Genomic DNA, 26,415 nt, shown 5'->3' with positions numbered 1-26,415 from the left:
CCAGATAAGTGCCCTGCTGACAACAGAGTGAGGACTTCGGATGTAGGAATGAACGATGTCTTCCTTCGTTTGTTCTCTCAGTATCACTATCTCACCTAGGCCTGGCCTCCAACTTGACCCTTCACTCTTAGTCTTCACAGTGCTAAGATTATAGGTATGTCCTGACACATCTGGTGCCATCTTGTTTGGTTTTTTTTGTTTTTGTTTTTATTAAAAACCACATTTTATTATGAATGTATTCAAGTGTGCATAAAATAGAGGTGATAGCAAAAGGAAAACGCCATCTATATTTAATAGAGACTAAGGATTTCCCACTTACCTCTCGTTGGTTTGCTTTTTCCTGGAATGTTTTGAGCTCAAGATTCATGACTTTACATCTCTAAATATCTCAGTCTGGACACCTAAGGGAATTTCTCTACAAAACTGAAATCCATTTTCTGTGGTAAGCAAAATTAGCACCAATTCCTCCACAGCACCCGAACAGCAGCTCCGTTAAAACAATTCCTACTTGTCTCGCAGTTCCTTCCTATTTGTTCAGATTGGGCTCTCCACACAGTCTGGGAATTGGGTGGAGCAGTTGCATCTTCAATAGTGTTTGTGTCGTTATCATTGCTGATGTTAAAATCGCCGTGTGGTTTTAGATTTGCTTAAGCTGGCCCAGTTTGTTTGTCTGTCTGTCTGTCTGCTTGTCTGTTTGTTTTCTGTCTGCTTGTTCTAGTCTGTGCTTCATCCTGGTCAATTTGCTGCTACAATAATTTGAAGATCGAGCTAGCCCTCAACCATAGGGTGGGTATCACATGAAGTCTTTGGTAGTTTTGGAGGGATTCAGAGAAGCGCAAAAGACAGTGTGGTTGGGCACTTTTGTTGTTGTTGTTGTTGTTGGTGGTGGTGGTGGTGGTCATGTGTGTGTTTCACATGCATGTACGTATATGTGTTTACCTATGAGGGCTCCTATGTGTATGTGTGTTCTTGTGTAGACAGCCCAATGGTTTCTGTCAGGTATCTTCTTCAGTCACTCGCCACCTAATTTATAAAGGCAGGATTGCTTACTAGATCTGGAGCTCACCAACTCTGTTCATTTAATCTAGCTAACAAGCTTGCCCTGTATCTCTGCCTCCCAAATATTGGGATTACAGAGAGGCCTCCATGCCAATCCAGCATCTATATGGGTGTTAGGGATCTGAACTATGTCTTCACATTTGCATGGTAAGATCTTTACCTACTGAGCCATCTGCCTAGCATTGGGCTGGACTGTTTTATTGTTGTTGTTTTGCTTTGCTTTGTTTTAGTGTGTGTGTGTGTGTGTGTGTGTGTGTGTGTGTGTGTGTGTGTGTGTATGTGTGTGACTCTATGCTTTGCTTTGCTGTCTCTTGGACTTTTCCTACCAATAGAAACAGTCTCTATTCATAGCACTTCTTCCCACTGTCTTCTATGATGCTCAGGGTGGTCCCTTACCTGGGAGTTGCCAGAAGAACTAGTTTGAAGATAGAAATGTAAAGTGGCAAGATAGCCTTGGACCTGAGGACATGTTGTGAGAAGGACTCTCCTGTGCCTTACTTCGAGCATTTTGAGTTTCTGAACCAGAGAGAGCCTGGAGGTGCATTTCCCTTACTGCTGCCAGGGTCAGGTATTTCCTGTCTCTTGCCCATCAGGATCTTGGGAGTTCCTGCTGTACTTTGGAAATCTCTTTCTGCTGCTAAGCGCTGCTTGCTAATGTGTTCATGTTCCCAGAAGCCACTTGAAGTGGGTGTGGATGCACATCGTTCTGTAAAGGGACCGTGAGAATTGTCAGAGGGCTTCTGCTGGTGGGAGCAGGAGCTCTTAGAGTTAGTATGAGGATCCTTCCTTCAACCCTTATCCAGGATTGGCTATTTCCAAGGTTTCTTTGTATGAGGAGACAATTGGCCTAATAATCATAGACTATTTATCATACAATGGTGATTTAGATTCCATAACTCTGTTTCCTCCAAGTTTTGATTCTTTGGGATAATCAGACCATTGCCGAGTTGATATTATGGTCTTTCTGGGTAAACTTTTGCAGATAAACTTTCTCATGCCACTTTTTGTAATGTTTGGACCAGATGTCTGGGTGAGCATTCTGTATGAATGCAAATCTTAAATAAATAGGAAGTACCACTGAGAGGAAGACAGGTAGATGCTGCTGGGTCAGGCTTATAGTGGGGCTGGTGGCTTTCAGGAGAGAAGAGACCCCAGTGAAGGCTGATCTGGGGTGTGCCTTCCGTTTTCATCCATTCTTTGTGATGTTAGAATGTTGAGAAATGCAGCTTGTGTCTGGAGAGGGTTCAACCTGATTTCAGCATAGCCTTAGAATGTTTTCTTCTCTGACTTTTAAAGATCTTTTTATTTTCCTCTTGGGTTTCCCAGTATTCCTGTTCCCATTTTATTTTAAGGTACAACTTACCTGCTGGAAGAGTCTTAGCATACAGTTGTGCGAGTTTGGGCAAATATTATGATATCAAAATAGTAGTCTCTCTTTTCCCACCAATACTCTATAAACAGGATCAGCAAGTTCATTGCATTTGAGATTCACCCACACCCCTGTCTTTGCTAGTCATCTACCCAGCCAGTTGTAGCCAGTTGTCCTTTTTACTACGAAGCACTACTCCATTCTATGGATGTAATGCTCATCCACTGTACAATTGGTGAGCACTGATTCTTCTGTTGCACATAAAGCCATTCTAAACACTGGAGTACAAATCTCTCTATGAATACACTTTTCATTTCAGCTGTATGTCCACCTTAGAGAGACTGGCTAATATAAAAAATGTGTATATAATTTTAAAAAGCAACAATTTACTAAGCTCTGTGTCATTCTGCAGTAGGGTATGAAAGTCTGTTTTCTGGGTCCTTACAAGGTCTTGCTACTTTGTGTATTTTGTTTGTTTGTTTGTTTACTTATTTATTTATTTATTTACTTAGCAAGTCTAGGATGGATCAGAGTCTCTGTGCAGTTTTGATTTGCATTCCCTCGTGACTGCTGGTACTGAGCATCTGTACTCAGGGTTGTTCGCCATTCGTGTATCTTTGATGAAATAACTATTTATATATTTTGTCCATTTTTTAAAGAACAGGAATGCTTTTTTCCCCTCACTATTAAAGTTTGAGAGTTCGTTATCCATTCTGGATATAGGACCCTTATCAGACACAGTCTCTGTGAATATCGTCTCCTGGGCTAAGGCTTGTCTCTTCCGGAAGCTCCATCGTTTGCAGACACGAGCTTCCCAGGCAGCTTCTTCCCTTCTCTGGCAGCACTTAATGCACTTCAGTGTTCCACACTGTCATGGACCTCCACGGCAGCAAAAGCCAAGGGCTTGTCAAGAATAAGTGGAGAAAAGCGGAACAGGAGAGGCGTATTTAGTGCTTGTTAGTCAGAAACAGTTTCTCCTACAGGATGGGTACGCTGATGTTTTTATTTCTGGCTGGCATCCAGCAGCGTGGTTCCAGTGTTCATCCACCAAGCTGTGTGTTAGGAATGTGGGTGATGTCAGGGCAGACCCGAGGATGCTGTTCTGTACCTGTGAACAGGTGTGCACATAGGAGGATCAAAGGAGCCAGGGGAGCAACAGGGCAGACCTGGGCAGAGGACTTGGCAGTGGAAGTAAGTCCCACCCAGCCATGGGCTGTTTGGGGAGGAGGAAAAACAAACACATAACTCCATTATTCTTGAAATTTCCTATTCTGGGCTCTGCAGGTTCTCCCCCGTACATCACTTTCGCTCATTCAAGCCAATGGCTAATCCTCACGTCTGATGTCATATTAGATACAAATGGAAGTAATTATATTCAGACTATCATATGTGTTAGAAGGTCAAAAACAAAAGCAAAATAACTCACTGTATCTTCTTCAGCATAATTTAACATTAGCTAAAAACCATCTTTTTCATATTGGTCTCTCCTTGGCAATTATTCCATTCTACCCTGCTGAGGGTTGTTTCCATCCATATTGCCTCTGTGAGTCTAGTTTTCGTTACTATTACAAAATGGCTGAGTGTGGGTAGCATGTACAGGAAATAGGTTATAACTTGGGAAGCCACTAATTAGACCTGTGGTGAGGGCCCAACAGAAATTGGCATCACGACAGGAGAGAAAGTGGGAGACAGAGATCAGATCGCTAGACCAGCAGCTGTAGGATAATTTAGGATTTAAAATCACTCTTGTGAGAACGGGCTTAGGTCTTACAAAAGGGGCAGGACAAAATTCCTATTGAATGGCTTAAGAATCTTGAAGATCCAACCACCTTACTGCCAAACCAGACAAGACTCTAACATATGATGTCAAACTTCATCTAACTCCTAATACAGTCTTTGATTGACCATAGCCAAGAAAAAGCCTTGGATTTTACTGATTTCGAGGCTAAGGACTCTGTTTATCTCTGTCCATTTTTATCTAATACAAATGTTCTGCTTCTTTTTTCTGTATTGAGAGGATCAAGGTCAGGACACCAGAGGTGGGATGAATGTCAGCCTTAGGTCCCCAAGATAGGCCTCGGTTTTCAGGCCCGTGTCTTTTCTGGGATGTGACACAAGGGAAAGCTGCCTCTGGGTGGTGCAAACTGGAGTTTGGCTGTAAGCGTGAGGATAATTAAAAATAAACGTGTGAGATTGTTCAAGAAGCTGCTTCAAACCCACAGAGGAATTTTTCACCCTCTAGTTCATTTAAAAGATTAAATTGTCCCAGTGAGAGCTGAATTTACATGAAATATTATTCAAGAATAATAAGATAGGGAGTGGTTGTTGGAGAGATGGCTTGGTCAGTGAGTGCTGGGCACACAAGTGTCCCCAGCACTCAGACTAAAATGCCAGACTCAGGAGCCTGTGTCTGAAACCCCAGAATTGGGAGATAGAGACAAATTGGTGAGCTCCAGATTCAGTGAGAAAACAAGATTGAAGATGGCCTCTTCAGGATAGTATTCAAGAAGAGGGATGCTGTCCCAATGTCCTTAACATATAATACAAACATATGTATATGTGCAGCACACACACACACACACACACACACACACACACACACACACACACACACACACGAGAAAAAGAAAAACAGAACTTTTTAGAACCAGGCCAGGACACTGGAGGAAGTGCCCTATGGTTATACAGTTCTCATTGTCATCAAAATATAGGAAGCCACATCCAAACTACTCCCTTCTGTGCCCAGTGGTACAGGCACCCTGGGATGGGAAAGAGTTACTGTTGCAAGCCCTGGTATAAGAAGGCATCCCTGGGAGGCTCCTGCTGTATCAATCGCATTCACAAGGAATGCTCTCTGGGAAGTGGTCCTAATTTTTAAAGCACTCCAGCCCTACAAGCTCTTTAATCTCAGTTCTGGGAAGGGAACCTGGTTCCCCCACAGGCATCCCAAGGCCACCCACGAGCTGCACTGAAGTGTCAGACAGCACCAAGCTCTGGAGCCGCCTGGTTTCTGCAGCCCCGAGGCAGCCCTCTTCTATGGACAGTGATGGCAGCTCTTACCCCTAGAGCCCAGGTCAGGTATAGATCCTGGTTCAGCATCCAGTACCTCTGTAGTCCTTAAGACTGGCCAGCGAGCATCCCAGGTCAGAGTGGCTGGAGTTTCTGTTTCATAGGTAAGGAGAAAGTGGTGCGGGTGCAAGGTCACACAGAGCAAATGAGGAGAAGCTGGCTTTTGAACATAGTCCCTCTGAATGCTGACCCCACCTCTAAACCCCCCAATCCCACTGCCTCCTGCATTTACTTTGCAAACTGCCTAGAAGTCTCTGTCCTCTGTGATCTCCAACTGATCTTAGACATGACTAAGGCTTCATGTTAAAATGGTAATACTCTGGATATGCTCAGTTTGTGGTGTGTTAAGTAGACTATATTAAGATTGATTTCTTTTTTAAATATGTATTTATGGTATGTGTGTGAATATGTGGTGGGGTACACACCACCACCAACTGGGGACCAAGCATTCAAATACCCGAGCTGCAGAGAATAAAGGACATTGCTCATTTAAACCACCACACAGTGGTCCAGTTTCATGTCTTAGTCCTCTCTCCTTGTCTCTGTGTGTGTCTCTCTCTCCTCTTTCTCTCCCTTTTTACCTCTGTCACTCCCGTGCGTGCATGTCTGTGTGTGTGTGTGTGTGTGTGTGTGTGTGTGTGTGCATGCATGCTCTCTTAACTGTCTCTTCTCTCTGCTGTGTTCTCTGCTGTGCAGACATGTTTAAATTTCACGTGATTCCATTTGTCAGTTCTTGGGGTTATACCCTGAATTATTGGAACCCTTCTCAGAAAGTTCTTGCCTCTGCCTATACTGTCAAGTATCTTCCCTATGTTTTCCAAGTAGATTTCCTGGAAATATCTTTTTTAATTATTTCAAGCACCCTTCATTTTTCTGTCTATGAACTGAAATCAATAGTCCCTATCATATGTGTTCTCTGTGAGGAATAATGGGGCTCATCGCTGTAAAGTGCCTAGGACAGTAACTCACAGAGAAAACTCACACAGAGCAGCCAGTAGCATCCTAGCCCAGAGCCGCCATTGCTAATTCTCTGAGCTTTTTTAACCCCAGGACACAGACTTCTCTCGCCTTGTAAAGAAAACTCGTGTGCAGTCCCTCTGCCCTGTTGTATTTCCCGGGGATATTTAGTCCCCACCCCTTCTCTTAAATGGGCACAGATCCCATAACCACACACACACACACACACACACACACACACACACACACACACACACAAAGTGATTAAACTTTGTAAACTTTGTAAACAGATGTAAACTGTTTTCCTTCATGAAAGATGTCTCTGAGCTTTCAAAATGCTTATGTGTGTGGAGAAAGTTCCAGATGTGAATATCGTACATCATGTTTAACCTAATTAACTTGTTTTTTGAAATATCTTATGACAGAAATGTCCAGAAACCACTCTCACAGAAACATCATTCATAAAAGTCCAGGCAGCCAAAAATAAGTCTTCTGCCCCAAACTCTCTCATGCCCTTGTGTTTGCACCCATCGCTTGCCTGTACCATGCATGTGTCACTGGACAGTGGGGAACTTGGTGCTTTTTGTTCTTGTTCCTGCTTTTTTATTTTGTTTTCTAACACAGCCTATAGTTGGTTGCAGACACTCATGTTGGGAACATAACCCTGGGAGTATCTCAGAGCCCATTATCATTTTTGAAGTCAGGACGCCGAAGGCCTTTAAAGAATGATTAAACCCTGTTGGTTTCCACTCACGCCAACTGGAGCTTTATGCACCTGTAACATCCTGACCCTCACTTAACTCTTCCTGCACCTGCATTGAAGCTCGGGGCAACTTTACTGAACTATCCGGGGGGGTTTGGGGGCTTTTTCTCTTCCCTTTTTCCCTTGCCCCGTTGCTTTGTCCTTTGTTGCTTCTTACTCCTCTGACCCAATGGGACTTTCTTGCATTTTTCAGTCTCTGTCTGAAGGCTTCATTACGTATCTATGAACATGACCCCAGCAGTGGGAATCCTAGCTCCAACTAGAACTACAATGGCAGAGGCCGATCAGCTCTGTGCTGTGTCCTCAGCTCTCCGGTCAGTTAAGACATGGTGGTGTTTGTTGCAGCGACTCAGGGTGGTGCATTCGTGGCTTTTCTCGTTGCAAGGAGAAAGGGGGAGGCTGCGATCAGGATGTAAAGTGAATAAATGAATTGAATTAATGAAAAAACAGAAGGGGTCTCTTTGATACCGTCAGTATAACAGCACCCACTATGTTACAGTGTTAAGTGGGGGTATTTAATGCTTTCCAGGCTCCTGCTCTAAAAGAATCCGATGTGCCGTCCCCTTTAATAGCCACAATTCTCCTTTTGTAGGTTTACTATTATTATCTTTATTTTACTAAGGAGGAAAGTGAGGTTCCATGGCAGGAAATTGTTCAAGGAAGGGCAGCTGGTGAGTTAGAGCAGGAATGGGAGCCGAGACCTGACTCCCCTAACTAAGTGGGGAACAGTAATGGTGGCCGCTGGCTTTCCTTCCCTCGGCCAAGTTCCAGCACAACAGAAAGGAGTAGGGGCTTTGTTCTTGAGGCCTCCCTTTGGTCCTCGCCATGTGATTCCTCAGCCCACCAAGACCATGAAGTCACAAGGTCACCCTGTGCCTTAAGAACACTCGGTTAAACTTTGATAAGTTTGCGAAAGTGCACAGCAGTAATTAACCTCCTGACTGTTAACATTAACATTTGGATCGGCTCCACTCAGCCCCAGCTGGCAGAAACAGTTTGGTGAGTAGCCACTAAGTAACAAGAGTGTGTGTGTGTGGTTCTCTAAAATAACCCAGACTCTTTAGTAGTGCGGTGAGCATTTCCATACATTATAAAATGAGACTTACTTAAAATGTTTTCAACAATGTATGAGCAAACATCCCCAAAATTTGGTTGTAAATTTTTTTCCCTAGTGAGGCATGCTAAATGTTTACGATATTAGATTTTTAAGAGTTGAACTCAGTTTTAAAATTGCTCTGTGGTTACTTTTGTCCCTTTCAACTTACTTGGGCATGAAATAGGTGCTCAAGACGATGTCTTAAACTTCCAATTTATAAGGAATGTTTCCTATAAGTACTTTCTTATTTAATTCCCAGACACGCTTGAAATGGAAGCAGGAGTTTTGTTTTGTTTTGTTTTCCTGCTCCACTGGGAGATGGAAGGCCACCCTCAGTTCCTCTGGCCACACCCATCTTACTCCTTTCACCCTAAGGTGCAGTGATGTCAGCACCGAAGTGTGGTGTGCTGTGCTCATCGGCCCTACCCATGAGGACAAAGATCGTTGAAGTCATTATCCCGAGCCAAAACATTATTTTTAAGTGCACTTAATCACTCTACCCTAAATGGTTCCTTTTAAAATCTAACTCATATTATACTTTTAGGACTGGTTTAAAAATAGCAAGCAAGAATAATGACAGGATTTATTTACTCCTTCCTGTGCACCAGGCAAGAGTTAGCATGTTGCATTCATAAACGCCCATTATCCAAAGGAGCTGTAAACAGACACTGTTTTCCCTTGGTCTGGAAGTGGGAGAACAGAGAGATAGACAGGGATGTGCCCAGTGTCAAGTGGGGCTTCTGTGATGTCTCCTCTCACTGTGTGAGTTCTTAGTGCTCAGGGTGTTTGGTGGAAGAGAAGCATTAGTACTTTTGATGACATCAAAGTCAAAATGATTGCAAAAGCCAACACTAACTTAGTTTTAGTAATTGCCCATAGGAACTGTAGTGCCTAAGCTCTAGTCACAGGAGAGACGACTGCCTGGCCGAAAGTCTCTCTGGGTCTGTCTCTCTCTGTCACATGAGCACATGCATGTGCACACGCATGTGCACACACACACACACGCACAAGCACACACATGTTCCATTTCATTTCATTTTGTTTTGTAAAACATGGTCATATGTAGCCCAATCTGGCTTCAAACTCCAAATCCTCCTTTCTCTACTTCCAAAGTACTGGGGTTACAGGTGTGCACCTCCCCGCCCAGCAAAGAATCTGTTTACATGCACAGATGAGATTCATATTGCTTAAATATTACATTTTCTCAGACATGCCCTTGATTCTCAGAAGAATCAACACACTATTGTAGTGTTTGAATGAGGTCAGTTTTCTTATAAGCGATTGGACAAAGTAAATGAGCTTAATTTTCCAAGACTGATTAAAGAAGAAGAGATATGAAAAAGGATTCCTTGTTTCTAAGGTTTTTATTCAATCCCCAGGAAGCAATGTGGCATTTGGAAAAAAAATGTTATAGCTGCTAAAAATGTAAAATGCAGACTTATCATGTGGCCTTGAAGTTCTACTCCTGCATATATATACATCTATGTACATATATATATATATCCACATTTAGAACAATGATACAATTTTTAAAAATTTTTAGCATTAGAGAACACTAGGCACTTTGAAAGCAATTTTATTGCTGTTTGAAATGCAAAATGTAGCATTGTTGTGTGATCTAGAATTCTACTCCTACATATATATTTATATATATATATGAATATATGTATGCATATGTGTATATTCATATATATATATATATGCAAAATGAAAACACACCCATCCATATATCAGCTTCCTTCTGTCAGTTTGCTGACTATCCACCCAGATATCAAATAGAGAAGCGTGTTGGTATATCCTTTACAGTGGGTTATTTGGCAATAAAAAGCAATAGAACACAGACGTATGCTACAACATGGAAACTTTAAATGAGGTAAAAGAATCTAGGCACAAAATGCTACACAATGTATGAATCAGTTCATATGCTCTGCATAAAGAGGCAAACCCACAGATGTCAAAATGTAGATTCGTAATTGGTAGGGCTGGGAAAAGGGAGCAGTGGGGGAGTGAGTGCTGATAGGTGTAGGGTTTGTCTTGGAGACGATGAAACTATTCTAAAAGTAGACAATGGCCGTATGGTTCAATTCTATGACTAGATTAAAACCCACTGAGTTGGGCTAGAGGTGGGGAAAACTCGGTGGTAGAGTATTTATGCGGTATCATGAGAGAATGGGCACCTGTAAGAGCACATACACGCCTACACAGAGGGCGAGGATACACTTCAAAGGGACATGTTCAGTGGTGTGTAAATCTAAACGGAATTGCTGTTGAAAGGTGATGATGAATATGAAGCTATGTATGAAGAATTGCACCAAGACTTAGCCATTTGTAACACGAGAATAAAATTAATCAGTCCATTTTTATAAAAGTCTAAACCAAGTGACACTGTAAATTCCTGAAACACACCCCTTGATTCTTTTATGCTGGAAGACCACTGAAGAGAATGTTCTCCAGGACTGAGAACTACCCTTCTGTTTTGAGGCTAGAGAATGAGTAAGTGTATTGGCTCAGTATCTCTGTGCTGTTGTTGCTGCTGCTGTTGTTGCTGCTGCTGTTGTTGTTGTTGTTGTTGTTGTTGTTGTTGTTGTTGTTGTTGTTGAGATGGGGTCTCTCTATGTAATCCCGACTGTCCTGAAGCTCACCTTTTAGATCAGGCTGGACAAGAACTCACGGAGACTCTCCTGCCTCTGCCTCTTGAGTTCTGGAATTAAAGGCATGCACCACCATGCTTGGCTCTAATGCAACATTTTAAATAACTTGCTAAAATGACCAGTGTGCTAGACACTAGTTGGGCCGATTAAATCAATAGATAACTCATGAGGAGGAAAAGTGAAGTAGGTGAAAGGCTGAGGAGTATCACACACGAGAATGTCTTCATTTCGTTATGAAGAAGTGATTTGATTTCTGCAGTTTGGTTTAATATTTATTTCACTCTTCGTTTATTTGTGTTTGGGAGGGTTGGGCTAGTGCGTGCCTGTGGAGTCAGAGCACACATTTCCAAAGTCCGTTCTCCCCTCCCACTGTGGAGCCTGAAGATCAGGCTTTCCCATTCCTAAGTTTCTTCTGACAAGAGTAAACCTTTTTTTCCTTAATGCCTAAAGTAGTGTGCTACAATTTGGTTGTGGCTTGTCCTTCCAAGGTGGGTGTGTTCTGGCTTCAACCCAGTGAGGCAGTGTGAAAAGGGAAGGCTTTACTAGGTGAGACCTAATGGGAAGGTTTCCTGGCTGCTGGGGACAGGTCCCTAGAAGAGGTGTACGTAGTTCTCTTGAGTCCCTGGTTAACGACCCCCCCACCCCTGTGTCTCTCACAATGGCTTCCTCTGTGATGTTATCCTGAGAACCTTACCCAAAGACAAACAAACTGGCTGCCTGAACTAAGGTTTCCAACCTCCAAAACTGGGAGCTAAATGAACAAGTTTACTCACACATTTTCTTTGCTAGATACAGCTACTTATGTATTGAGAATTCCGTGTGTTCTGTATTTACATTACTCTGCTTCCTCTCCGTCCTCCAATTCCAAGTCCCTCCTACCCCTCAACTTGTGATCTCTGTTCACTAATGATAATTACTACTACTACTACTACTACTACTACTACTCACACACACACACACACACACACACACACACACACACACACGCATACTCCCAGGTAATTTTCACTCCCTGCCATTTTCCCATTCCCCTCTCCATGGCACCTACATGTAGCTATTCCCTTTTCTGTATCTCCTTCAACCCCTGCTTCTCCACTTCTGGTAGTTTCTTTTTACTTTCCTGGTGTCTGCAGTTATTCCAAGCATGCATTTATATTTAAAGATTTGGAACTGAGATCTCTGTGAAAAGAAAACATCACATTTGTCCTTCTGGGTCCGGGACGCCTCATTCAGTATAGTATTTCGTTTGTTTGGTTGCTTGGTTAGTTTTGGTTTTTAAGACAGAGTTTCTCTGTGTCTTTCTGACTATTCTGGAGCTGGTTCTGTAGGTCAGCCTGGCCTTGAACTCAAAGATTTGCCTGCCTCTATCTCCTGAGTGCTCAAGATTAAAAATGTGTGCCACCACGCCCAGCTTTTATTTGGTATAATATTTTCTAATTCTATTCACCTGCAAATTTCATGATTCCACTTTTCTTTGCAGCTGAACATGTTACACGTTCTGATCATCTGTTCCTCAGGTGAAGGACGTTTGTCTGTTTACATTTCCTGACAACTGTCGAGTAGACTCGCCATGACCTTGGCTAAGCGAGTATCTGTGGCATAGACTCTGGAGTCCTTTGGGCATCTGCCAATTAGTGGTCTAGCTGGCCCATACGTTAGGTCTATTTCTAGCTTTTTGAGAATTGTCAACACTGATGCCCGTAGTGACTGGACAGTTTGCAGTTCCTCTGACTGTGAATGCCTCCTGTCCCCACTGCCTTTCCAGCATTTGTGGTTGAGCTTAGCACTTTCTCCCTGATGTAAAATGAAGTTTCAGAATAGTTTTAATATCAGTCTCCTAATTGGCAATAATGAGATATTTCGTAGCCCTCGTCATTTCTTCTTTTGAAAGAAATCTGTTCAGATCTCTAGCCCACTTTTTTTTCATTGGCTCATTTATTTTCTTGACCCTATTTTTTTTTAGTTCTTTCCATATTCTGGATATTAATCATCTATTAGATGCATAGTGGGCATGGATACTTGACCTTTCTCTTCATTCACTTGATTATTTCCGTACAGAACTGTTTTAGATTTATAAGGTCCCATCTATCGATGATTGGTCTTAATTCCTGGGGAAATAAATCCTATTCTGAATGCCTTTCTGAAAACTCCAGTCAAGTGGCAGGATGTGAAATGAACTTAGAAAATCACTAGGCTTTCTATACATCAGCAAGAAACACCCTGAAAAGGAGATTGTGAAAACAGTCCCATTCGTAACACCTTCAAAAACTGTGAAATAAATCTAAGAGGCGAAAACTCCAAGTCTCTGCAGGAGGAGACTGAGAAAGATATTGGGGAAGGGAAAGGGAGCCCATGCTCCCAGATTGGCAGAATTAATCATGGAAGAGTGATCATTCTACTAAAAGCCATTTGCAAATGTAATGTAATCTTTATAAAAATCCCTACAACATTCTTTATAGAAGTAGAAAAAAATTCAACTTCAAATGGAACCCCCAAACCCTAATAGCCAAAGTAATCTTGAGCAAAAACGAACAATTCTTGGGAGTTTATAGCTCCAGATTTCAAGATATGTTACAGAGCTACAGTCATCAAAACAGAGTGGTACTGGCAAAAAAAAAAAAAAAGCCACGTAGATCAATGAAACCAAAGTCCTGCAGATAAGTGCATGTAGCTACAGGTATCTGATATTTGGCAAAAGTGCCAGAATATACACTGTGGAAAAGGCAGCATCTTCAACAAATGGTTTTAGGAAAACCAGATGTCCACATGTAGAAGAATGAAATCAGACCCCGTATCTATCACCTTGCCCAGAAAATTGACTCTAAATTAATCAAAGACTCAAGTGTGAAACCTGAACTCTGAAGCACAGAAGAAAGCATAGGCTTTTCCTACTAGCGTTTGGAAACAATGTTACTGAGTCACAGTTCTCTAACCATATGAATCACTCCCTCAATGTGTTAATGAGTGTGATCATCATCGGTGTCTCGGGGGCACACACAAGTGAAAACCCTACTGTTTAGCACACTTTGAGATTAAAACGCTCTCCTCCTTCCGCTGCCACTTCCCTCCTCCTGTCCTCACTACATGCCCAGCCTGAAGCAGCTGCTCCTTTTTCTTCTGGCTCTGCCTGTGGCTCTGCCTGTGCTCATTTTCTGAGCATTTCATGTGCCTAACGTCATGTCACCTGTGGCCTTTTGTGACAGACATCTATCATCTGACTGATACAGTGAAGTTCAGCACAGTGTCTTCTAATGACCCAAAGGTCAAGTTGTTTCCATTCAAATTAGAAGTCCGGCCCTTTCGCTATACACCAGGACCTGAGTTAAATGCCTAGAAACCACACAAGTGTAGGGGTGTACACTTGTGATCCCAGCAGTGAAGAGATGGAGAAAAGCGATCATTGGCCAGCCAGTGCTACCTTTTCGGTGAGCACAGGTACCAGGGAAACACTATGTTTCAAAACTAGGGTGGAAAGATTTTAGGAAATATATACATACATATATATATACATATATATATACATATATATATATATATGGTCCTTTGCTGTCCTCTACATTCATGTGCATATATGTCCCATCCTTACACCCTCCTCAAAAGAACATTCGCAGATGTCATCAAGCACAGAGTATTTCCTACGCAATGGATGAATTGTATGGAAATGTGTGGACTAATTTTACATTTCAACATGCCTCATTCATCTAATGCAAAAAGCAAACTCCCTTGGAAAATGTCCATGGCTAACTGTTTTGTTACCGGTTCAGCTTCCCTTTGGTAATGGTTAATCTCCAGCTGTTGAAAAATGATGCCAAATGACCGACACAGTTAGGGTGCTGGTAGGATATGTGCCTGGGACCTTCTACCAATGTCCACTGCTGTGTAACTTTGGCCAGCTGCTCGGCTTCTTGATATTAACTTCTTTATCTGTAAAAGGAGAGGTCATTTTCTGAGTTTGAAAAGTAGTTTAGTCTATGAGATAATAGACAAGCCTAAGAGTCGCAAAAGCACAGTGCCTGGCCTGTGTGAGATGCTAATCAGTATCTGTTCTGCGTTCATCTGGGGATGTGAAACTTGAATGACAGCCTAACCCCTGTGGCATTGGTAGACTGAGATTATACCTGAAAGAGAAGCTAGGACGACACGTCTAACGTTGCAGGCTCTCATGTCCCAGGTTTTGAGTTAGCTGTGTTCTTTGTAGTTGTATTGCACAGGACTTGTTCAACAGTTCGAAATTTTTCACCATTTTAATGATCAGAATATTCAGTTGGGCCCAATACACACCCCAGGCTTAATTCTTTAAGCAAGTGGTTATAATTGTCAAGTACTCAGGCCCATCAAGTATGAAAACACTTAAAGTCTATCCTTTCAATTTGTATCTTTGGCATTGATGGAAGGAATCATTTCTCAGGTCCTAGGCACTGAGGAATACTTCTTAATCATGCAATTCTGCTCCATTATTATAACATAAATTGAATGCATATTTATGAACAATAAGCAAGATAACTGATGAAATCAAGTTTTTTTTTTTCAAAATGTGTTTTGACAGGCCCTTTCATATGTATTTTTTTTTTGTTCTGTGGTTGGTGATATGAAAATTGAATGTTGCATTTCAACATTTGAGCTTTTTATTAAATTCCTCAGAAACAGTCTGGCTTCCACAGGTGTACGCACACACATGCACACACCTAGGCCTGGGTAGGACAGAGGAGTCCCTTTCCCAACAAGACTACAGGTCCTTACAGGGTTGCTACACCATGGACCACGCTTTGCAGAAAACCTGGAAGCCAGGAGGCTTGGAGATGCATCAAGCTACCCTGGCAGAAGCCGGAGTCTCAACTCCTGGCCCACACTCTGCCCTGAATCTGTTTCCTTTCCTGATCGCTGAAATGAATTAATTGCAAGTTCAGAGATATCAAATAGCAGTGACTCTTCTGTCTCACTGCCATGATGACCTGAGGAAGGAATAGGACGTTTTACTCTGTTCTCTAGTGTCTTTTACATTGTTAGCCGGTTACCTCTCAGACATCTCTCTGCTGTCTACCATTGGATTTCAAACAAACAAACAAAAACCATTTACAACTTTCCTTCCTTGGCCTTTACTATATCCATGATAAAGATCAACGGGCAAGAACCATTTAAATCCTAATGGAAGGAGCCTTATGCTGTCATTTTCCTTAACCCAGGCCTGATAGTCTAGGCTAGTCAGTATGAATCTATTGAAGCTTCCCAGGGAAACTACTTCCAGATGTAGTCATTTCAGTCAGACACACAGTGAGAGTGTGGCTTAGGTTCTATTTATACACCTCATAGTCTGTAGTTTATTTTGTATGTCATTTGAGTATAGAGGCATTTATTTATTTAGTGTATGTGTATGTGTATGTGTGTGTGTAGTGTGTGTGTATATGTGTGTGTTGTGTGTGTGTGCAGTGTTCGTATGTGCATGTGGGTGCTTGTATATGTGCATCCAGGTGTACATGCACATGTATGTATGTGTTTGTGTATACTTGTGGAAGCTAGAGGTCAATGTTAGGTGTCTTCCATAGTTGTATATATTATTTTTTTGAGATAGCATCTCTCATTGGACCTGATGCTCACTAATTTGGCTATACTGGCTTACCAGTGAATTCCATGGATCTAACTGTGTCTGTCTTCCCAGCCATGGTATTTCAGTTCTCAGAACCAACCTGGTTTTCTATATGGGTGCTAGAGATCCAAAGTCAGGTCCTGGTATTTAGACAGCAAACACTTTACTAACTGAGCCATCTCCCTAGCACCTAAAGGCATCATTTTAAAGCATGTACAATGTTTAGCATAAGTAGAGACTGATGTGTAATGAGTGCCCTCTGATATCTTACAGAACTCAAAAATAGCTACAGTAAAGACAAGAGGAAAACCAGACTTCGAAAACGGAGAAAGAGGAATAGCCTGGCTGACGACGTGGCAGCGTTAAAGAGAGGCGTGGCAACTAAGGCGTTCTCTGGTTATAACAACAGGACAAATGGCACGAGGGACAGAAGGAACCACAAAAGAACCAAACGCTTTCTGTCCTATCCACGGTTTGTAGAAGTGATGGTAGTGGCTGACCACAGGATGGTTTTATACCATGGATCAAACCTTCAGCATTATATTTTAACCTTAATGTCAATTGTAAGTATACCAGAGACAAGGCTGTTCATGAGCTGACTCAATGTGCTGCTGGAGGGCGGGCTTGCTTTTCCATTCTGCTTGTAGTATCAATTGGAGACGGCATTTCAGTCATTCAAGTAAATGACCAAAGAGAGTATGTGGTTATTCACGGGCTGCCTTTTTATATTAAAGGTAGTAGTAGACACCAGCACTGAGTGTTGGTTCTCCTATGGCTATTGCACTTATTACTGGGAAAGCATTGCTTGGCTTAGGTCGAACTATCATCCTCTTTTGGTAGATAGGAACACTGACTCTGGAGTTAGGCCATTTGCTCATGATCAGGCACAGCTAGTAAGTGCCTTAGAGGCTATGCGTGACCTTCAGTTTACTGTTTCTTTGTTTCTTTATTTGTTTTCTGGAGACTCGTGTTATTTAAGGAGCTTCACACAGTCTGGTGATACTATGCAGTGCTGGTTTAGAGTCTCAGTCATCCATGATGCTTTGAAAAAACATATCTGCCCAGTCTAGCATCGTACTAGGGGTTATAATCAGGTAGGCCAGGGGAGAAGTTAGGGATCTCTGTATTTTTCTGCTCCTGTATTATATTGGAAACACAGTAAGTCTGCATGATTAGAAAACCAAGTAGAACCTAACACTAATCGTCCATCTTTGTGCATACATGTTCCCTGCACCTCCCGGGGGCAAACACTGGGAAGGTTCCTGCTGCTTCTAACGAGCATGGTCCAACAAAAATATAATCTAATTCACATTTTGAATTTTGAGTATTCTAGTAGTACATTTTAGACAGTAACAAAACAGATAAAATTAATTTTAATCTATTTTTTGTGTCCATATACTATCATATCAATAATTATGGTGAAAGAGTTTCCATAAGTTTTCCACACCAAGCTTTCAAAATCCAGTTTCTGCTGGTTCAACCAACCATGTATCCAAAATATTTGGAAAAGCCAGAGTGATAACTCAGCAGGCAAAGTGCTTCTCTCTCAAACATAAGGACCTGAACTCAATCCTTAGCTTACATGTCAAAAGCATACATGTTGTGGGCACATGTAATCCCAGTACTGGGGAAGCAGAGACTGCTAGAGCTCGCTATCCAGTCAACCTAGTCTACTTGACAGGCTCCCAGCCAGAGAGAGATTCTGTATCAAAAAACAAGGTAGACAGCTCCCAAGAAAAAATACTCCACGTGCACATACAGCTGTGCACTCAAATGCACACGCACATACATATGTGCACACGCACGTGCATACATACACACATCAGAAAAAATCTTGCAACTATGCTAAACATGCAAAGAATTTCTTTTCACTCTATAATCAAGACAATATAACAATTGCTTACATTTTTTTTTTTGGCTCTCGTATGTAACCTAGAGATGACTGACAGGCTATGGTTATCCATAGGCTCTGTGCGGGTAACGCACCATTTCACAGAGACAACTTGAACGTGTGCATGTTCCCCATCCTCAGCAGTCCTGGAGCCAGACTCTCAGATATACAGGAAAGTTACTTCACAACTTCCACTGAAGCAGAAAGGGAGCATTCTCATGCACTCCCTATACCTTGTTTTTGTTTTTGTTTGTTTGTTTAATTAATTTTACTCGGTGATGCACAGAGATCCCATGTCACTCATTTTCCTCTGATGGGTTAACCCTTCTTTACCTGAACAACAGTCTACTTAGTAGGAATTTCTAGGTGTGTGAGAAAAGCCACCAACTATGCTTGGAGATGCCTATTGCTCTAGGCTGTCCTCTTCCCTCCCCACACCCTGTCCTGCTTCTTGCTCATTGTTGTGGACCATCTTTCCCTCCTCCTGCCTTTCCTCAGTTCTAACCCTCCATGTCTCATAGGCCCCAGCCCTCTAATACCCAGGGGATAGAGGGAAAACCTAAGCAGACCTCACAAGCCCCAGTTCCACATCCATAACACTGTTTCCGGATGTCAGAGGATTTTGACTACAGACCTGGCTTTTGGGTCAGATGACCTAGATTGGGATTTCTGGTTCTGCTATTTGCTGCTGTATAGCCTTTGTCTAGTTACTTTATCTGTCTGAGCCTCCTCCGTGACCTCTCTTGTTTCAAAGGGATGGTTGTAGTACCTAGCCCAGGGTTTCGCTGTGGGAACTAAGTGTAAATCCAGTTTTCTGCCAGAATCTAGTCTATGGTAAGCGCCAGCCAACATAGCTGACATAAATCAATAATTAATAGCAACAACAACAATAATAATAATATAATAACAGTGCAGAAACAGTTTGCATTGCAGTTGAGCATATAAATGGGCAATGAGCATGAGGAACGTGTATCAGTATTTATGTGGGAACTCAGGAATTCAAATGGCAGCGAAGTGCTTGATGGAAAATTAATATGCAATGCCTTGGGACAAATAAGTCATACAATGATGCAGCATCAAGGGAAAATGCCTCAGAATTTAAATTTGCTAGAGTTCATTTTTATCTTAAAAAAAAAAAATCCTGCCATCTATGAATTTTACGACAATGCCGTAAGTCAATATTTGTACCGTGAACATTCAGAACCATAGACCACGTGTGTTGCACGAAACGTAGGAAGCGATGAAAGCCAACCTAAGAAGTGAATTGCTTGTTGCTTACCCAGAGAGCCCACCATTAACTTTGAAAAATTTATCTCGGTTGCAGGTAGCTTCTATCTATAAAGACTCAAGTATTGGAAATTTAATTAATATTGTTATTGTGAACTTAGTTGTGATTCATAATGAACAGGTAATAAAGTTTATTTTTCTCTTTTCTTTTCTATCTGTATCCGAAATGGCATATCTAATTGGTGTTGTTGCATAGACCAAGAGCACTTCTTCTCTGTGTTTAGGAAGGACCTTCCATAAATTTCAATGCCCAGACAACATTAAAGAACTTTTGCCAGTGGCAGCATTCCAAGAACCACTTGGGTGGGATTCAGCATGACACAGCTGTTCTAGTCACAAGGTAAATGGATCATTGGTTCCTTGGACCCTTGATGTCAGCAATGGGAGGGGCCCTAGATTGCTGGTAGGCAGTCCTACCAGGAGAGGTTCTTAGCATAGTCACTATGGGCTAATTATAGCAGCTAACTCTGTTGCTCTGGCTGCCCTGAGCACTGCAGTGCTTTTGACAGAATCCCTGCCTCTGTTCTCCACACACCAGTAGCACTGTCTCAACCCTGACAACCAGCAGGGTCACCAAACACTGCTACATGTGCCCTGCGGGTGAGGGGGTGTTACCACTCTGGCTGAGAATCTCTCACATACAAGCCACAGGAGGACTCAGTCTGTAAGGCAGGCCCAAAAGCAAATGCCCTTCTCCAGCAAGGGAAGCTGCTAATAACACCCAGCTTGTAGCCGCCGTGTAGGACCTGAGGCTAGTGTTGCCAACTGATAGGATTTTTTTCATTTTTGCAAGAAGCCAGAAAGAAGGAATTTTTAACAATACAAAAACCTCTCCATGTTTATATGATAAGCTAATCATGAAGGATGTGTTTGAAATGTACAAGGCAAACAGAGAGGTGCTGGCTTATTGGTTTCTCTTATCATAGTTTCTCTTACCACCTCTGACATAGTTATAAATACTCCCATTGCCCCACAGCCCATTATCAGGGATTGAACCCAGGGTTTGCCCAGCCCCTTTTCATGTACTTTACATCTAAGCCACAGCTCTCAGCCCATCGTTCCTTTTAAATGGTCTTAAGTGCAAATCAGTGAGTGCTCTGTAGTCTCAAGGATATTGAGGAAAGCATTTCTGGGGACAGGTGGAGGACATCTAACTGTGCTGTGGCTACCCTGGAGACAACAGTAGACTTCTCCATGTAACCTTTAACCCTTAAATCCATGCTTCACAAAGTTTGGGGGGGGGTGCAAAACCCTGACCTTGCTAGCTAGCCTTTTGCTAACCCCCTCCCTAATAGGAACCAGAAGTCTCTGGGGGATTCTCTCTTGTCGCCCTTTACTCTGATGTTGTCAAAGCCTAAGTCTGTTTTGCTCCTAGGGAGGATATCTGCAGAGCTCAGGACAAATGCGACACCTTAGGTGAGTCCTCGTACATGTCCCCATGGCTAAAGCTAAACTGGTTTCCTCGATGTTTCTCTTCTGAATCATAATTGCTTTTTTAAAGCAAACCCACATTGGTTTCTCCCCTGCCTCCTAACAGGTCTTGCCGAATTGGGAACCATCTGCGACCCCTACAGAAGCTGTTCCATTAGTGAAGACAGTGGCTTGAGCACAGCGTTCACCATAGCCCACGAGCTGGGCCATGTGTAAGTCATTCTATTTACAGTCTCCTAAAGCTTGTTTGATTTTTACCAGTCAGTATTTCCTCAACTTCAGCGGAGCCCAGACTTCAGAGCAGATTTGACAGGATGGAAAGAGTCAAGGCAATCCACCCTCCTCAGGCCCAGTTCTGGGTGCCTTTGGTTGAACTGTTTATGTCTGATGTTCAAAGTCTCCATGATTCCTCTCCTACTATCGAGGACTCAAAGAAAGATGCATTTTGATTCCTTCTAATACAGTAAAGAATGGGTTAACTTGGAGAACTTTCTTGACTCAACATATAAGTCTGGAAGGTTGCCTCAACATGGCTCTGGTCCACAGATTTTTGACAAATCCGTATCATTCCCGATGCTGGTTACACATAGCTCTAACCCAGACAGGTATTATCTGGAAAAGCAATGTCACTCCTTCAGAGGATAAAATGAACCGCGAAACAGAGAAAGGTTCATTTCCAGATTATGATCAGAATGCGGCCATTATGAGATGACTTCTCCTGTTTGTTTTTTCAGAGAGAAAGAGAGAGAGCACAGAGAGAAGACAGGGAAATCAGTGTAAATGTACCTGAAATTGTTCTGATTTGGGACCACGTTAGTGTATTTCTAAAATAATTGAAGTATATATCATTGGTGTCTTCTTAACGGCTTCCTCAAGAGAATCCTAGTGTAGTCTGACTGTATGGCCTTCTGTGTCAGATGTCAGCTTGAATGGAGCTAACATCATCCTAGTATAGTCTGGCTGTATGGCCTTCTGGGTCAGATTTCAGCTTCGTATGGAGCTAACATCTTCAGTGAGGAAAGCTTTTCAGCTCCATTGCTTTGCAAAGGCCTCTTGTACATGCTATGCTAGGGGTGGAGTACAACATACCCTCACACTTACACACGAACAGGCACAGACTCACAAGTTTAATTCATTCAGTGCCTTTCAACCCGATGTAAGAACACATCTTTGCCATTCTTTCCCAAGGAAACGCTGTGAGAGATGTAATGTTTAGAATGTACTGAAAGCTTTCAGGGTAGGCAGGCCACACAGATTTTTAGTCAGCATCTCCTTAGTCCGTCTGATTCCCAAGACAGTCAGTCATGAAATGCAAAGAATCCTCAAGATGACTTATATTTCCAGGTTCCCCCTGTGAGTAACAATAGCATGACCTGAACGGACCAGGCAGGGAAAGTTCTCTATCCCTTACTTGTTCATCTACAAAGAGTAGGGAATTCTACACTTATCCTTAGGTGTCTGTGGGAAGCTGCTTTTCAGGTCTGTCATAAATACCAAACTCCACAGGTACTCAAACCCTTTCAATGAAGAGGCATTGATTTTGGCATCACCTGTGCATATTTGCTATATACTTTAAATAGTATTCAGGTGACTCATAATACCTAGTACAGCACAGATAGCTGCTATATTACACTGATTAGGGGAAGAAAAGTCCTTGCCCATTCAGTACAGAAGCAAGTTTGTTTTTTCCCCTAAATACCTTCCATCCACAATGAATGGAACCTGCGGGCGTGTGATCCATGGATGCAGTGGGTCAATGGTACTGTTCGCTGCATCCACTGAGTGCTGTAATGGAGCATCCAAAACACTGAATACATGTTCTCTTGTGAAGTCTCAGTTATCATTGGTCAGGAAATGTTCAAAAAATAATTATTACATCTCCAGCAGTGAATAAATGTGCTAGTTTAAGTGAAAATAAGTTTCTGCTTATTTGTCCGAGGAAATAAATAAATTCCATTTTACCAAGTTATGGGGAGTTGGGAGTAGAGGGCAGCTCCTGTCCACCACAGAGGAGCAAGGTAGGGTCGTGTGCCATCCTTGCCTGAAGTGTGCTTGAATCAGTGTTGTGACTACATAGCTGGCACCTACAAGCCACGTAGCTTCTTTGAAGAAGAGGGCTCTGCAATGTTTAAAATCTTTTAGTAAATTTATCTAATACAGATCACATTTTTTTCCATCTCTACTGGCAAACTGAAGAACCCACATGTTTTAAAGAAAAAAGAAACAGAACACAAAAGAATTAGTGGAACAGACGCACGGGCTTTAGTCCAGGATTTTCTTTTATACGAAACAGGTCTACACTCCTGTATCTCACTCACACTTCCTGATGAACTCAGGAAGGGAATTCCTCTCTAGGTGCTAAATTAACCACATGCTCCATGTTCTGATTGACAGCAGCCTTTCCCAGAGAGAAAAGATGACCCCCTGACCTTGTCAACTGGTGGATAATTGCCTGGGCTGGAAGGCCATGTGGGTCATGGAGGGGGTGTACGTTGAGGAAATGCTATCGTTTTTCCCCCACTTCCTCTGGTGAAGCCAAGAATGGAAAGTATGTGTGAAGGACGCTGCCACAGCCCGAGAGGACACTGGCGTGCTCTGTAGGCTCCCCTCAGGCAGAACGAGAAAGAGTTTAAGAACCTTTTTATGCCTGGCTTTTCAGGAAGCCAGTTCCTGTGAGCCGACATTGGTGTGGGAATCCCTTTGCTATCTCTGCCTTCAGCTGGCTGGGCATATATGCCTGTGCACTGTGTGTCACTCCCTAGGAGTTCATGTGCACATTTTATGTAGCTTCATAATGAGACTTTATTTGATAACACAGGTATATCACTTGTCACTCTGTCCCAAAAAACGGGAGATGCAAGCCCCACAGGGATCCTCCTATTACAAAGTGCTTGGTTTCCATTTATGACACCGATTTATTCTTTATATCTATCGACGACAGTATAACATCCTGCCAAAACCTTGTTCTACGGATTGCCCTTTGGCTGTCTACTAGCATTCCCAACTACTGTAGTCTAGCACCAACTACTGCACGTTCAGAGCCTCTGCAGTTCCAAAATACACACTTGCACCCAACGAGTGGCCTGTGCATACCTTCCTGCATTCAGTAAAGGCATTTATAGCAATCAAATTGGATTTAAAAAAAATCCTCTGATGTTCTATGCTCCATCTAGAATTGTCTTGTAATTCATTCTGCTCATTCAGAGTCTTAGCCCCTGGCACAGTAGGTCAATGGTTGTACTTTCTTCTTAGATTTGTTAGGCAATGATGCCATCGTGAACCACTGTGTGTTCTGACATTCTCGCCGTCGCTTCGTTGACTTTAGGTTTAATATGCCTCATGATGACAGCAATAAATGCAAAGAAGAAGGCGTTAAGAGCCCCCAGCATGTCATGGCGCCAACACTGAACTTCTACACCAACCCCTGGATGTGGTCCAAGTGCAGTCGGAAGTACATCACCGAGTTCTTAGAGTAAGACAAGTTCCCTTTTAGCGGCAGCTCTAGGGTGTCCATTCTCAGCCCGTGGATAGCAATCCTTTGGGGTCGCATATCAGAAGCTTTGCGTATCAGACACTTATATTATGATTCATAACAGTAGCAACATTGCAGTTATAAAGTAGCAACAAAATAATTTTCTGGTTGGGGGTCACCACTATGTGAGGAGCTGTGTTTAAGGGTCAAAGCATTGGGAAGGTTGAGAACTATTGCTCTGGTATCTGCTCTAAATGAGGTAACTCCTGAAGGGAAAGAAAATCCAGAGTTCGGCATTGTTTTTGTCTTGTTTTTCTTGATAACATTCCTTGGAGGAGGAAAAAAATTACTCTATAACATCTGCTAGTTCCTAGCCTTGCCAATGTTTGCAAGATTACAAACTCATCTGAGCACGGAGCAGGGTTTGTAAAGGGACTATGCAAATATTTCTATGTTTGTGTAAATGCTTTGAAATTTATTCAGGCCTTTGGAAAGTGCCATGATGATGAAAGGCCCAAATATTTATGTACTGCTGACCTAGTAATCGAGGCTTGGGAAGGAATAGGGTAATGAGAGGTTGCCAGAAGAGAGTATGTGGTAGAAATAGGGGCATTGTTTCTATCTCTATCTCTATCTCTCGCTATCTCTATCTCTCTCTATCTCTATCTCTCTCTATCTCTTTCTTTATCTCTGTCTTTATCTCTATCTCTATCTCTTCTGCCCTCCTCCTTATGTCCTTTCTTTTCTTTAAGGTACTTCAAAGATCCAGTTATGTTATGCAATGGCCACACATCACAGACTCAGGGGTCTCCTTTCCCAGAAGTGCAGAAGGTTAAGCAATTACCTCGTCACTGCTTTATATTTCTGCAATTCCAGATGGGGTAGGGGAGCTTTGTTAATCAGAACTTAACTGGTACAGATTTTCCAGGAAAGATGTTCGCAGAAACCTGATTGAACTGGAGGGCCGATGCTTTCCCTCTAAGCAGGTGGCTTGAAATGCTATCTTGCTATGAGTCATCGAGCCCTTACTCATTGTTCAGCAAACACTTACTGAATATCTTGTGCTACAGACCAGGCCCAGTGCAAAGATAATCAGACAGAGTTGTGGCCCTAAGATGCTTACTGTCTATTGGGAAGGATTGAAAAAAGAAGAAAGCAGATAATGACCTCTCCAGGAGATTAGTGCTCCTTCAGATACTATGTGCCCTGGCTGTGTCGTATGTGTAAAATATCTTTCTACAGAGTATGTGTCAAAAATACAGCTTTCAATTCTAGAATTACCATTGACCTAACCGTGGATGAAGGGAATAAAGGCTAAAAGAACCAGTCCTTGATGCCTTTAGGTGTACGTGTAGCCTTTGCCTGTCTCTGCAACCCTCAAGAGCCTATCTCACCATCCATATGTTTCTGTTTCCGATAGCACTGGGTATGGAGAGTGCTTGTTAAATGAACCTCAATCCAGGACCTATCCTTTGCCTTCCCAACTGCCCGGCCTTCTCTACAACGTGAATAAACAATGTGAACTGATTTTTGGACCAGGCTCTCAAGTGTGCCCATATATGGTAAGTGTTCGGGGTAGTCTCTGCCCTCAACTGGTAATTGATTCTGGACTTGTTTATGGTCACCTTTTCCCATTGATTCTCACTCTGAATCAATTACCCAAGTGAAGGGTCAGAATGAACTTGCTGTCAGCGGCGCTGTCCGTGGAGACTGTGGTGGGCTTGGTAGTTTAACTTGGGTTTTTCATTGCATTCCTAAGACATCTCAAAGATGACATTGTCACTTG

General features: G+C 42.5%; 1 protein-coding gene across 3 annotated transcripts in view; it reads left to right on the top strand.

Moving 5' to 3' along the window:
- The window catches only part of Adamts9 (ADAM metallopeptidase with thrombospondin type 1 motif, 9), a 171,609-nt gene that overhangs the window by 14,452 nt on the left and 130,742 nt on the right, over window positions 1-26,415 (top strand). For all 3 annotated transcript variants that reach the window (NM_001429136.1, XM_087657557.1, XM_087657556.1), the window contains 7 exon segments: window positions 16,822-17,111; window positions 19,764-19,847; window positions 19,951-20,066; window positions 21,102-21,142; window positions 21,264-21,369; window positions 24,483-24,629; window positions 26,050-26,191. In NM_001429136.1, coding sequence (NP_001416065.1) covers window positions 16,822-17,111; window positions 19,764-19,847; window positions 19,951-20,066; window positions 21,102-21,142; window positions 21,264-21,369; window positions 24,483-24,629; window positions 26,050-26,191 — 926 coding nt within the window.

The sequence above is a fragment of the Rattus norvegicus genome, chromosome 4 (genome assembly GCF_021556685.1).
Source record: "Rattus norvegicus strain SHRSP/BbbUtx chromosome 4, alternate assembly SHRSP_T2T, whole genome shotgun sequence".
Lineage (NCBI taxonomy): Eukaryota > Metazoa > Chordata > Mammalia > Rodentia > Muridae > Rattus > Rattus norvegicus.
The sequence above is the reverse complement of the archived record's forward strand: the minus strand, read 5'-3'. Positions and strand labels throughout refer to the sequence as shown.